General features: G+C 39.6%; 3 protein-coding genes across 3 annotated transcripts; all 3 read left to right on the forward strand.

Moving 5' to 3' along the window:
• The first annotated feature begins 1,847 nt into the window (after positions 1-1,847).
• Positions 1,848-2,264, forward strand: LOC145793515 (uncharacterized). The gene has a single exon (XM_082876360.1). It carries the CDS (start codon positions 1,848-1,850, stop codon positions 2,262-2,264), a length of 417 nt encoding a protein of 138 aa, XP_082732486.1.
• Positions 2,265-2,887: 623 nt separating this feature from the next.
• LOC145793516 (uncharacterized) lies at positions 2,888-3,403 on the forward strand. Its single transcript, XM_082876361.1, has one exon. The coding sequence runs from the start codon at positions 2,888-2,890 to the stop codon at positions 3,401-3,403; it is 516 nt and encodes a 171-aa protein (XP_082732487.1).
• A 5,872-nt stretch (positions 3,404-9,275) lies between these two features.
• LOC145793518 (uncharacterized) lies at positions 9,276-10,499 on the forward strand. Its single transcript, XM_082876362.1, has 3 exons — positions 9,276-9,410; positions 9,513-9,689; positions 9,831-10,499. The coding sequence occupies exons 1-3, from the start codon at positions 9,276-9,278 to the stop codon at positions 10,497-10,499; spliced, it is 981 nt and encodes a 326-aa protein (XP_082732488.1).
• Positions 10,500-12,715: the final 2,216 nt, after the last annotated feature.

Consider the following 12,715-nt stretch of genomic DNA (forward strand, 5'->3'; position numbering starts at 1 on the left):
AGCGACCAATAGTTGGCTCGAGCATAAAATGCGTGTTCCCAAAAGTTTACATGTTTTGCAGATCGCTCGAACGACAAAAGTGGCGCTCGAGCGAAGACCTCAGTCACACGCTAGAGCGATCGTCGAGCGAAAATTTCACACAACTAGTACTTTTGTAGAATTTACAGACCGCTTGAGCGAGGGAAGCTGTGCTCGAGTGACCGCTCACATTTTGCATGTCTACTCGAGAGAAGGAAGTTGCGCTTGGGCGAGACCCTTGTTTTCAGTAAATTTGACTAAGTGTTCTGAATCACATTTTGGCATCCTCATTGCATTCTAGGCATTCCTAAGCCCTAAATAAGATGGAATAATGAGGAATAGAAGTAGAACACACCAAAATAAGAAAGAACCAAGTTAATGATTCTGGGTGTGTAATTCTGTATGTATTCGTTCTGTATCTGTATAGGTCACGCGCCGCAAGTTATCTGATCTGTCTACTCTGTCTGTTTGCTTGGAGCCATCTGTGAGTAATAACTCTGTAAAGTTATGTTTAACTTCAATTATTTTCTGATGATATGAAATGATCTGTTTTCTGAAACGCTGTGTTGTGAATCTTGAATGAATGTCCATCTTTCTGAAATATATTTATGGCATCCTTATTTTCACGTGGCCCTCGCCCGAGGGTAACAATACTGTGGCTTATATTCACGTGGCCCTTACTCCGGGGTAACAATATTGAGGCCTATATTCACGTGGCCCTCGCTTGGGGATAATAATACCATGGCTACTTGTGCACAAGGTGACCCATGTGGTCGTCAGTACCAACTATGCAAATTTGATATGCCATGATAGTTAAATGGATGTACCACAAATATTTGCTTATGACTTTTGGAAAAGTATGTGATTATGAATCTGATTCTAATTTGAAATTTGATATGGGACATCATTCATTAAACTCTTTACTTTATTATTATTCACTGGGCTTCGCTCATCATTTATTTATATATGTAGGTGACCAGGTGCATGACCAGGCTCAGTGATGACCACCTGGAGAGTTTTTGTCAGCCAACCTTTGTGCCTCCCAAGGAGGTTCCATACATCTTGTGGTTATGTTTTGTGAACGTAAAAGACTTGTTTTCTTTTTGGATTATGAACAAGGTTATTGTTATCTGTATGTTGTGCTAAGTCCCTTTTTAGCTATATCTGTAATGAATGTGACGTAAGAATATCTGCATGATGACATCACGTATTTGTGTATTAAGGTTTAAAATTTCTATCCCAAATATGTTTCCACAACTCAATGGACTATGTATGTTTCTATATTTGCTTCCGCAACCCCCAATTATAAGTTATTCTATTCGGAGACCTTTGGTAATTCAAGGATTACTGGCCAGTTACAACACTAAACCAATAGGGGCGGGTTTGGGTCGTGACAGGGTGATATCAGAGCATATGTTATACCGTACAGACGAGTCCATATGAGCTATAGGGTGTCCTAGTAAGCATTATGGGCATCTCATCTGCATGTGTGAGTGTGTATACTAATTTTTGTAAATGTGGAAACTTGATCTGACCATGAATGCTTGAAATAGAAATGAATGGACCGTGAATGAATGATCTAAACATTGTGAAATGAACTATTTGCCTATGTTCATCAGTGCTCTATTTACCTATAGCAAATGGAAAATACAAGAAGGGACAGTATAGCTGAATTGTTAGAGGCTTGCATGAGCCGAATGGAGAAAATGCTCACAGCTCTAACTGAAGCAATGACACAACAATAGAGGCAACAACCTTTACCTCCTCCGCCTTCGCCAGTACAAGTTGAACCGAATAACAATGACCTAATCAACCTCACTCAGAAATTCATGAAGATGAAACCACCAACCTTCTTTGGTGGTATTGAACCCTTAAAGGCAGAAACATGGCTACTGGAAATAGAGAAACTATTTGAGGTGTTTCCTTGTTCTGAGATTCAGAAAGTCCTTTTGGCCACCTACACTTTAAAAGATGAAGCTCGAAGATGGTGGTTGTTAATCCGCAATAGCAATGGGAACATGACGTGGGCTCAATTCAATGAAATCTTCTACAACAAATGCTTTTCCCAATGCTTCAAAGATTGGAAAGTGTCAAAATTTCAAGAACTCAAGCAAGGCAAGATGTCTTTAGTCGAGTATGAGGCTAAATTTACTGAGTTGGCTAGATTTGCTCCTCATATGGTTGACACAGATTACAAAAAGGCTCAAAAATTTGAAAGGGTATTGGATTTGGATGTGTTTGATTGAGTAGGCGTCCTAAGTTGCCTATGTATGTGAAAGTACTTGATAGAGCATTGATGGCAGAGGCCATTTTGGCAGCAACGAAACAAGCTCCAGCTCCAACAACTGAATGGAAGGGTAAAAGATCCGGATTTAATTTCAAGAGGGGTCGGTCATTTCCAAAAAGGTAGAATACAGGATCCTCTAGTAGCTCTAGTTAGAATAGTGGCTCTATTCCAAACTGCCCCGATTGCAGAAGGAAGCATAAAGGTGCATGTTACTAGGCATTAGGTGCGTGTTTTAGGTGTGGCAAGACTGGCCACATGGTTAGGGATTGTCTGCTGAGATTCGATGATGTTAACCATTCTACAGCAAGTTCAGCTGGGTCTGCTTCTGTAGTAAGGTAAAATGCAAGAACTAATGCTAGGGGTAACACTGGAAATGAAACGCTAAGGCAAGGGAGAGTATTTGCACTGGTACTTGAGAATGTACAGAATACTAAGTCAGTGGTGTCCGGTATAATCTTTATCTGTGCTCAAAATGCCTATGTGTTGATTGATTCTGGTTCTACACATTCATTTGTATCGCATACTTTTTCTCAAAAATTAACTAGACCTTTAGAATCCATGAATTATTTATTATCTGTATCTATGCCATCTGGGGTTTTATGGTATGTGTGTGTGTATCTGGCATGTGATATTGTGATTGGCGATGTGACGTTGTATGTTGATTTATTGCCTTTGGAAATTGATCATTTTGACTGCATATTGGGTATGGATTGGTTAACGAAGTACTGTGCAACTATTGACTGTGTGAATAAGTCTGTTATATTTCATCCACCTGGGTTACCTGGGTTTGTGTTTACTGGGAATGGGGTGGTCCCTCCCCCATACTTGATTTCTGCCATGAAAGCTGTTAAATTGCTTAGGAAGGGATGTAGAGGGTATCTGTGTTGTGTTTTAACTGTAACTTCTGGTAATTCTACTATAGAGAACATCCCTGTAGTAAATGAATTTCCTGATGTATTTCTAATTGAATTGCCCAGAGATTTAATTGATAGGGAAATTGAGTTTACTATTGATGTAGAACCCAGGACACAATCAATTTCTAAGACCCCTTATAGAATGTCAACTTCTGAACTGAAAGAGTTGAAAGTCAAACTCTAAGAACTCTTAGACAAGAAATTCATCCGTCTAAGCACCTCACCTTGGGGAGCTCCAGTGTTGTTTTTTAAGAAGAAATATGGGTCTTTAAGGCTATGCATTGACTACCATGAGTTGAACAAAGTAACCGTGAAGAACAATTACCCATTGCCTTGAATAGACGATCTATTTGACCAACTTTAGGGAGCCCAAGTGTTTTCTAAAATTGATCTTCGATCGGGCTATCATCAATTGAAAGTTAAAGCAGAAGACATTGAGAAAATCGCTTTCAGAACTAGATATGGGCATTATAAGTTTTTGGTAATGCCATTTGGGGTAACGAATGCACCGACAGCGTTTATGGACCTAATGAATCGGTTTTCAAACAACTCCTTGATGAATTTATTGTTGTATTTATTGATAATATCTTGATTTACTCTAAAAGCACGGAAGAACATGAACATCACCTGAGAACCGCTTTGCAGATATTGAGAGAAAAGAAGTTGTATGCAAAACTATCCAAATGTGAATTCTGGTTTGATAGCATAGCATTTTTGGGACATGTGATTGACAAGGATGGTACATTAGTGGACCCACAGAAAATTAAAGCCATTGTAGACTGGCCAAGGCCAACCAATATGTCTGAAATGAGAAGTTTTCTAGGACTTGCAGGCTATTATCGTAGATTTGTGAAAGATTTCTCCAAGTTTTCCTTGCCACTCACTCAATTGACTCAAAAAAATGTACCATTCGATTGGAATGATCAATGGGAGTCAGTCTTTCAAGACCTGAAAACTAGACTGGTAAGTGCACCAATTCTGACCTTGCATAACAGAACTGATGGATTCCAGATTTATAGTGATGCTTCCTACAAAGGTTTAGGATGTATACTAATGTAAAATGGTAAGGTGATTGGTTATACTTCTCGACAACTTCAACTGCATAAAAAGAACTATCCAACACATGACCTTGAACTAGCAGCTGTGGTGTTTGCCTTAAAAATTTGGCGACACTATTTGTATGGTGTTACTTGCGAGGTATATACCGATCATAGAAGTTTGAAATATTTCTTCACCAAAAAAGAACTGAATATGAGACAGAGAAGATGGTTGGAATTGATCAAGGACTATGATTTGCAAATTCTATATCATCCAGGGAAGGAAAATACCATTGCAGATGCATTGAGTAGAAAATCCATTGGGAATCTATCATGTTTGCTCACTGGTCAGAGAGAATTGTTGTGTGAATTAGAACGAAATGAAATAGAAGTGGTTTTGCGTGAACAGGGTGGAATTCTAGTCGTTATTTCTGCCCAACCTATAATTATTGAAGAGATAAGAGACAAGCAACTGCAAGATACATTTTTGAAAAAGATTGTGGATGGAATTGACTCAAAACCAAAGTCGAGATTCGTGATTAAAAATGAAGTGCTGAAATTTCAGAATAGACTTTATCTACCAGATTGTTGCGATTAAAGAAAATGTGTTATGACTGAAGCCCATAATTCCAAATTTGTTATGCATCTAGGGAACACAAAAATGTATCATGATTTAAGACAGAACTTCTGGTGGCCTAGAATGAAGAAAAAACATTGCTGACTTCGTGGCTAGATGTTTACATTGCCAGCAAGTTAAAGCCGAACATCAACGACCCGCTGGACTACTTCAGCTGCTTTCCATACCAGAATGGAAATGGGAGCATATTACCATAGATTTCATTGTCGAACTGCCTCGCTCTTCTCGAGGTATGGACTCTATTTGGGTTATTGTTGACCGTTTAACTAAGTTGTCCATTTCCTGCCTGTTAAAACTATTTATAATGCAGACAAACTGGCTAATATTTACATGAATGAGATTGTGAGGCTACACGGTGTGCCAGTATCTATTGTATCTGACAGAGACTCGAAGTTTACATCAAGATTTTGGTAGAGTTTACAACAGGCTTTGGGGACTGAACTGTGATTTAGTAGTGCCTACCACCCACAGACAGATGGCCAATTTGAACGAACCAATCAGACATTGGCAGATATGCTCAGAATGTATGCCCTAGATTTCCAAGGCAATTAGGAAACCCACTTACCATTGGCTGAATTCATATATAACAATAGCTACTATTCGAATATCGGTACGGCCCCTTATGAAGCTTTGTACGGTAGAAAATGCCACTCTCCGATCTGTTGGACTGAAGTAGGTGACAGACCTTTGTTGGAACTGGAACTGGTGTAAGAAACAACTAAAAATGTGAAATTAATTCAACAGAGATTGAAAACTACACAAAGCCGCCAAAAGAGTTACGCGGATGTTCGAAGAATAGATCAAGAATATGAAGTTGGGGATCATGTGCTTGTCAAAGTGACTCTTTTGAAAGGGCAAACGCGATTTGGAGTAAAAGGCAAGTTGGCGCCAAGATATGTTGGGCCATATGAAATTCTTGAGAAAATCAACCCGGTGATGTATCGGATAGCCTTACCGTCGGTCATGAAACATATGCACAACGTTTTTCATGTCTCTATGCTTCGGGATTATTTGAGAGATCCGTTACATGTCATTGAACCAACTCATGTGCTTTTGAAAGATGACCATACGTATGAAGAAAGGCCAATTCAGGTGGTAAAAAGCAAGATCAAGATATTGAGGAACAAAAAAATACCGTTAGTGAAGGTTGATTAGAAAAACCACAGAAGGACTTTTGTAACTTGGGAAACGAAAGAAGATATGATAAAGAGATACCCTGCACTGTTCCCTCTGGATCCGATATTCTTTCAGACCGAAGGTAATTCGAGTTTAGAGGACCAAACTCTTTAAGGGGGGGAAGACTGTAACAATCTCGACCCATGATTAACATATAAACCATGATTAAGAATGTTTAACAAGTCATTAAGGTGCAATTTTTGTGTATATTACATATGTTATGTACTGTATGGGTTTCTATTTGTTCTGGGTAGGAAAACCTGTCTCTGAGTTTGTTTTGTTTTGTGAATTAAAGGCATTATCGGCATCCGAACATGAAATTGACTTGAATTATGTGTTTGTTGGAATTTTTAGAATATTATGGTAAGTTTAATTGAAATTTGATACGGAACGAAATAATTGGATTAATGAATGCTCATTTTCTTAGTTTAAGCCAAGATTAATTAAGTCAATGTAATGGGTCTATATAAGGCCACTCTCTACACCATTTATACATTTTACACTCTCAATCCCCCATCTTTGAAGACTAAAATGTGTGAGTATGAGAGAGGAGGAAACTTGAGCTCAATTGTAAAGTAATTGCCAGAGACTTGGAGGAATTGGAAGGAACTTCGAAGGTTACACTTCCATACTTGAGAATTCAAGCTTGAGGTAGGAAATTCAACCCTTGGATTGTATAATTTTGATGCTTAAACCATGGATTCAAGAGAATTAAGTGGATTGCATGAGAATTGAGCTAGAATGAAGAATTTAGATCATATCATTGCATGCATGTGCTTATCATGAAGTTTTGAAGTTGTTTAACAAAGAACCTTCACATGCATGACCTTACCTTGACTATGATTTCATCATTCAACTTGGTTTTGTACTAAACATTTCAATTAATCATGGTATGGGTGGTTAAAGAGCATATCCTTGCATGCATGTTATATTTTGGAAACTTTTAAGTTGGTTTTGAGCAATTCACATGCTTTTGGACCTTGGTTTCAAGGAATGATCTTTAATTCACCATGCTTTCCAAGTTTATATAAGTTTCCTCAAGTTTTTGGCCCAAAAGACCATGATTTGCAGTTTTGAAATTGAGTTTTGCACTTGGCAAAACAATCTAGAAATTCCAGATTCTGCCTCTCCGCTCGAGCAACAGACCATGCGCTCGAGTGACCACTCTGTGTTTTACACCTCCGCTCGAGCGACCAATAGTTAGCTCGAGCATAAAATGCGTGCTCCCAAAAGTTTACGTGTTTTGCAGATCGCTCGAGCGACAAAAGTTACACTCGAGCGAAGACTTCAGTCACACGGTTGAGCGACCGTGGAGCGGAAATTTAACACAACTAGTACTTTTGCAGAATTTACAGACCGCTCGAGCGAGGGAAGCTGCGCTCAAGTGACCGCTCACATTTTGCATGTCTGCTCAAGCGAAGGAAGTTACATTCTAGCAAGACCCTTGTTTTTAGTAAATTTGACTAAGCGTTCTGAATCACATTTTGGCATCCTCATTGCATCCTAAGCATTCCTAAGCCCTAAATAAGATGGAATAATGAGAAATAGAAGTAGAACTATGTTAATGATTCCGGGTGTGTAATTCTGTACGTATTCATTCTGTATCTGTGTAGGTCACACGTTGCAAGTTATCTGATCTGTCTACTCTGTCTGTTTGCTTGGAGCCATCTGTGAGTAATAACTCTGTAAAGTTATGTTTAACTTCAATTATTTTTTGATGATATGAAATGATCTGTTTTCTGAAATGCTATTTTGTGAATCATGAATGAATGTCCATCTTTCTGAAATATATTTGTGGTATTCTTATATTCACGTGGCCTACACCCTAGGGTAACAATATCGCGGCCAATATGCACATGGCCCTCACCCAGGGGTAACAATATTGTGGCTTATATTCACATGGCCCTTGCTCGAGGGTAACAATACCAAGGCCTATATTCACGTGACCCTCACCTAGTGGTAACAATACCATGGCTACTTGTGCACAAGGTGTGGACCCATGTGGTCGTCGGTATCGACTATGCAAATTTGATATGTCATGATAGTTAAATGGATGTACCACAAATATTTACTTTTGACTTCTAGAAAAGTATGTGATTATAGATCTGATTCTGATTTGAAATCTGATATAGGACATCATTCATTAAGCTCTTTACTTTGTTATTATTCACTAGGCTTCGCTCATCATTTATTTATATATGTAGGTGACCAGGTGCGTGACCAGGCACAATGATGACCGCCTGGAGAGTTTTTGTTAGCCAGCCATTGTGCCTCCCGAGAAGGTTCCGTACGTCTTGTGGTTATGTTTTCTGAACGTAAAAGACTTGTTTTCTTTTTGGATTATGAACAGGTTTACTGTTATCTATATGTTGGGCTAAGTCTCTTTTTAGCTATATCTGTAATGAATGTGACGTAAGAATATTTGCATTATGACGTCACGTATTTGTGTATTAAGGTTTAAAATTTTTGTCCCATATATCTCTTCACAGCTCAATAGACTATGTATGTTTCTATATTTTCTTTCGCAGACCCAATTATAAGTTATTATGTTTAGAGGCCTTTGGTAATCCAAGGACTCCTGGCCGGTTACGACGCTAAACCTAGAGGGGCGGGTTTGGATCATGACACATTGCCTCAGTATTAAGCCCCAATTTTGGCCCTTATGCCAACGGCAATGCATTTTCCATCCAGAGCGCAACAATCTCATTGCTGCTGAGGTAGACAAGTTGTTGAAGGCCCAATTCATTAGAAATGTAGACTATCCCAAATGGCTATCCAATGTGGTCTTGGTCCGCAAAAACAATGGCAAGTGGAGACTTTGCGCCTACTACTTCGACCTCAACCGAGCCTGTCCTAAGGATAGCTACCCACTACCCATGATCGATTTATTGGTTGACGCAATGGCAGGACACCAGATGCTCAGCTTCATGGATGCTTTCTCAAGCTATAATAGGATCTTAATGCATGCAGCTAACCAGGAGCACACCTCTTTCATTATTAACAGAGGAACTTATCATTATCGTGTGATGCCATTCGGTTTGAAGAATGCGGGGGCCACTTACCAATGCCTAGTCAATGCCATTTTCAAATACTAGATATGTAAGAATATAGAAGTCTACGTCGACGACATACTAGTCAAAAGAAAGCTCTCTTCCAATCACCTAGCCAACCTACGGGAGACCTTCCAGGCCTTGTGCAAGTATAAGATGAAGCTGAACCCAGAGAAGTGTGCCTTCGACGTTGGGTCCGGTAAGTTTTTAGGGTTTATGGTCAACCACAGAGGTATTGAGGCCAATCCAGAGAAGATTAAGGCCTTAATCGAAATGCAATCCCCTCAAACGGTAAAAAAAGTCCAACGGCTTACTGGCTAAGTTGCTTCCCTCAACCGTTTCATTTTGCGAGTGACCGACAAGTGTCTTCCATTCTTCAAAGTTCTTCGATAGGCTTTTGAGTGGAACACCGAATCTGAGGAGGCCTCCCAACAATTGAAACAGTGCATGGAAAACCCCCCTCTCCTCTCTCAGGTATTGCCAGGAGAGGCTCTATTTCTCTACTTAGCTGTCTCTAACACTGCAGTCAGTGCTACCCTCATCAGAGAAGAAGTCTCAGTTCAACGCCCAGTTTACTACATCAGCCGTGCACTTCGGGGGGCAGAACATAACTACCCCTTGTTAAAAAAGATGGCCCTAGCTCTGGTCATCGCCTCTAGATACCTTTGACCCTATTTCCAAGCCCATTCCATCGTGGTCTTCATTGACTAGCCTTTGAAAAAGGTTATACAACAACCAGAGTCGTTAGGTAGGCTTATGCAATGGTCCGTTGAACTAAGCCAATACGAGATCTCCTACCGACCCCGAACAGCCATAAGAGGCCAAGCTGTTGTAGATTTTATCTTAGAGTTCACCAACTTCACTTCCGACATATCCTTGATATCAGCAAACATCATTCCTAAAGCAGAAGACCCCCATTGTTGGGCTCTTAGCGTTGATGGTTCATCCCACAAAGAAGGTAGTGGAGCTGGCTTAATCCTTACCACCCTCGGGGGCGAATCCTTCAAGCCTGCTCTCCGATTTCTGTTTCCTGCAAGTAACAATGAGGCCGAATATGAGGCCCTAATAACAGGTCTTCGGTTTGCCAGGGACATTGGGGTTGACCATCTCTGTGTGTCTAGCGATTCTCGGTCATATAGGTGCATGGCACTTCTCCTCACCCTTCTCTTTAATAGTTTTCATATCAAGAATATCCCCAAGTCTGAGAATTTCCAAGCAGATGAGATAGCCCAGTTGACTTCAGCAGACCAATCTGACCCCAACGACGGTGTCCGCACTGAATACCTGACCCACCCAGCAGTTTCACCAACTCAACAAGAGGTTCACCTACTCCAAGACGAGCCTATCCCATGGGGCCCTAAGACATCATCCCGTTCTTAGAACAGGGCGTCCTACCAGAGAATAAACAGGAGGCCAATAAGATCAGAGCTCGGTCGTCTAACTATGTCATTATCGATGTCATCTTATACAAAGGGGAATTCTCATGCCCGTTCCTCAGATGTCTAAATGTTGACCAAGCTACCTATGTAATGAGAGAAGTTCATGAAGGGGTTTGCGGTAACCATTCTGGAGGACGGTCCTTGGCCCATAAAATCCTTCGTATAGGCTACTTTTGGCCCACGCTCCACCAGGATGCAACTGACTTTGTACTCAAGTGTGACAAATGCCAACGATTCGCCAACATCCCCCACACCCCTCCAGCAGAACTGATCACACTCAGCAGCCCTTATCCTTTCACCAAGTGAAGCATCAATCTTGTTGGTCTATTGCCGATCGGTAGAGACCAAGTAAAGTTCGTTGTGGTCGCCATCGATTACTTTACCAAGTGGGTGGAAACGGAGCCTCTTGCTAAGATTACCGAGCGAAATACCACCAAGTTCATTTGGCAGTCCATTGTGTGTCGTTTCGGGGTCCCTCAAGCCATCGTCTCCAACAATGGCAAGCAGTTCGACAATGCCAAATTTAGAGAATTCTACGTTGAGCTTAACATCAAGACCTGTTTCTCCTCTCTTGGCCACCCCCAAGCTAACGGGCAAGTTGAAGTCACCAATCGCTCTTTGTTGAAAATAATCAAGACCAGGTTGGAAGCCACCAAAGGACTTTGGGCAGATGAACTCCCAAATGTGCTCTGGGCCTACCGAACGACAGTAAGAACTCCTACCGGTGAAACCCCTTTCCGCTTAACACTACAACAAAAAAAGAGTTTTTACGGCGCGCAATGCACGCCGTAAAAACCTTTCTACGACATGTAGCACGCGTCATATTATAACCAGTCATGGAAAATCATTCACTTTCAATGACATGCTTCATACACTGTTATTAACGGCAAATTTTGTGCGTCATTGTTACTTTTTCTACGACATGCTATAGTACACTGTTGAAAACTATTTAACAGCAGATTTTGTGCATCGTTGTTACTTTTTCTATGACTACTTTTGCATGTCGTTAATTGGCGAGACAAATAATGACGCTGATTGCGCGCCGTAAAATTTGAATACAACAACTAATTATGCTTGCCGTAAAATATTCAATTTTTATTTTTATTTTTAAATTTAGCAGGTTCTATTTGACCAATTTTGTATAATTTAACAAATATTAGAAACAAGCATCACAAAACATCAATTAACTCCCAAAATATTGTTTGAAACATCAAAAAGAAACTATATCCATAAATTATAAACATTCAACAATTATCTATACATTCCAAACATTCAAAAACTATATCCTTATGTTCTAAATTGTACAAAAAGTGTAAACCATCCAAAAATATGCATATCTAACTTTCTAAACATATCGACAATTATTAATAGATTATCTAAAACTACCAACAACTGTTTCTATAGTAATTGCAGCTGCAGCTGCAGCAGTAGCAAATCCACTTGCTCTTATCATAGGGACGAGGGTGCCCAATGTATGTGTTAAGGCACCTAAACCCGCAACAATAGCTGCAGCAACTAATCCTATTGCATTTCTTGTCTGCATGACAAAGGAAACTTCACATAAGTATAAAAATATTTCTTGAGGTATGAAGAAATGATCAAGAAATTTTAAAACATCAACAAAACATTTCCAAAATTAATAAGATAATTCAATGGCCCCATAAAAGCGATGTCATAATGAAAAATTAGCAAAAATTCAAGATCTCAATAGTCTTAATGTATATGCAAATAAAATCCACATAAAGCAAAACCTTTTTTTTCATACCTCTAATGAAGTTGCCTATTTTGTTGCAATGTTTCTAGAGAGAAATGAGTAGGAATCTTCAAACATACCATTAAGTTTGTACAAGAAAATATAGATTGGTACTAAATCCAGACCATAAGAAGCTCAAGAGAAAAATTAAATTTAAAAAGAGGAAGGGATGGAATTAATCTACTTCAATGCAGCACCTACGTGGGACTTGCATAATTATGTTAAAGGATCTCTATGTATGAGGTTCAGGTTTGTATAGGTCTTATCCATTACCATTGTAAGTTCCAAAATAAAGAGTCCAAATCAAATTAGAGTCTATATTATTTACAAGTTTAAAAAGAAACTTTCAATCCATTATAGAAGAAATTTAGGTAAGTTTTAGTAGCTTTAGGCGCTTTTTGGAA

Source organism: Camellia sinensis, chromosome 6 (assembly GCF_055761805.1).
Source record: "Camellia sinensis isolate YWXY chromosome 6, ASM5576180v1, whole genome shotgun sequence".
Lineage (NCBI taxonomy): Eukaryota > Viridiplantae > Streptophyta > Magnoliopsida > Ericales > Theaceae > Camellia > Camellia sinensis.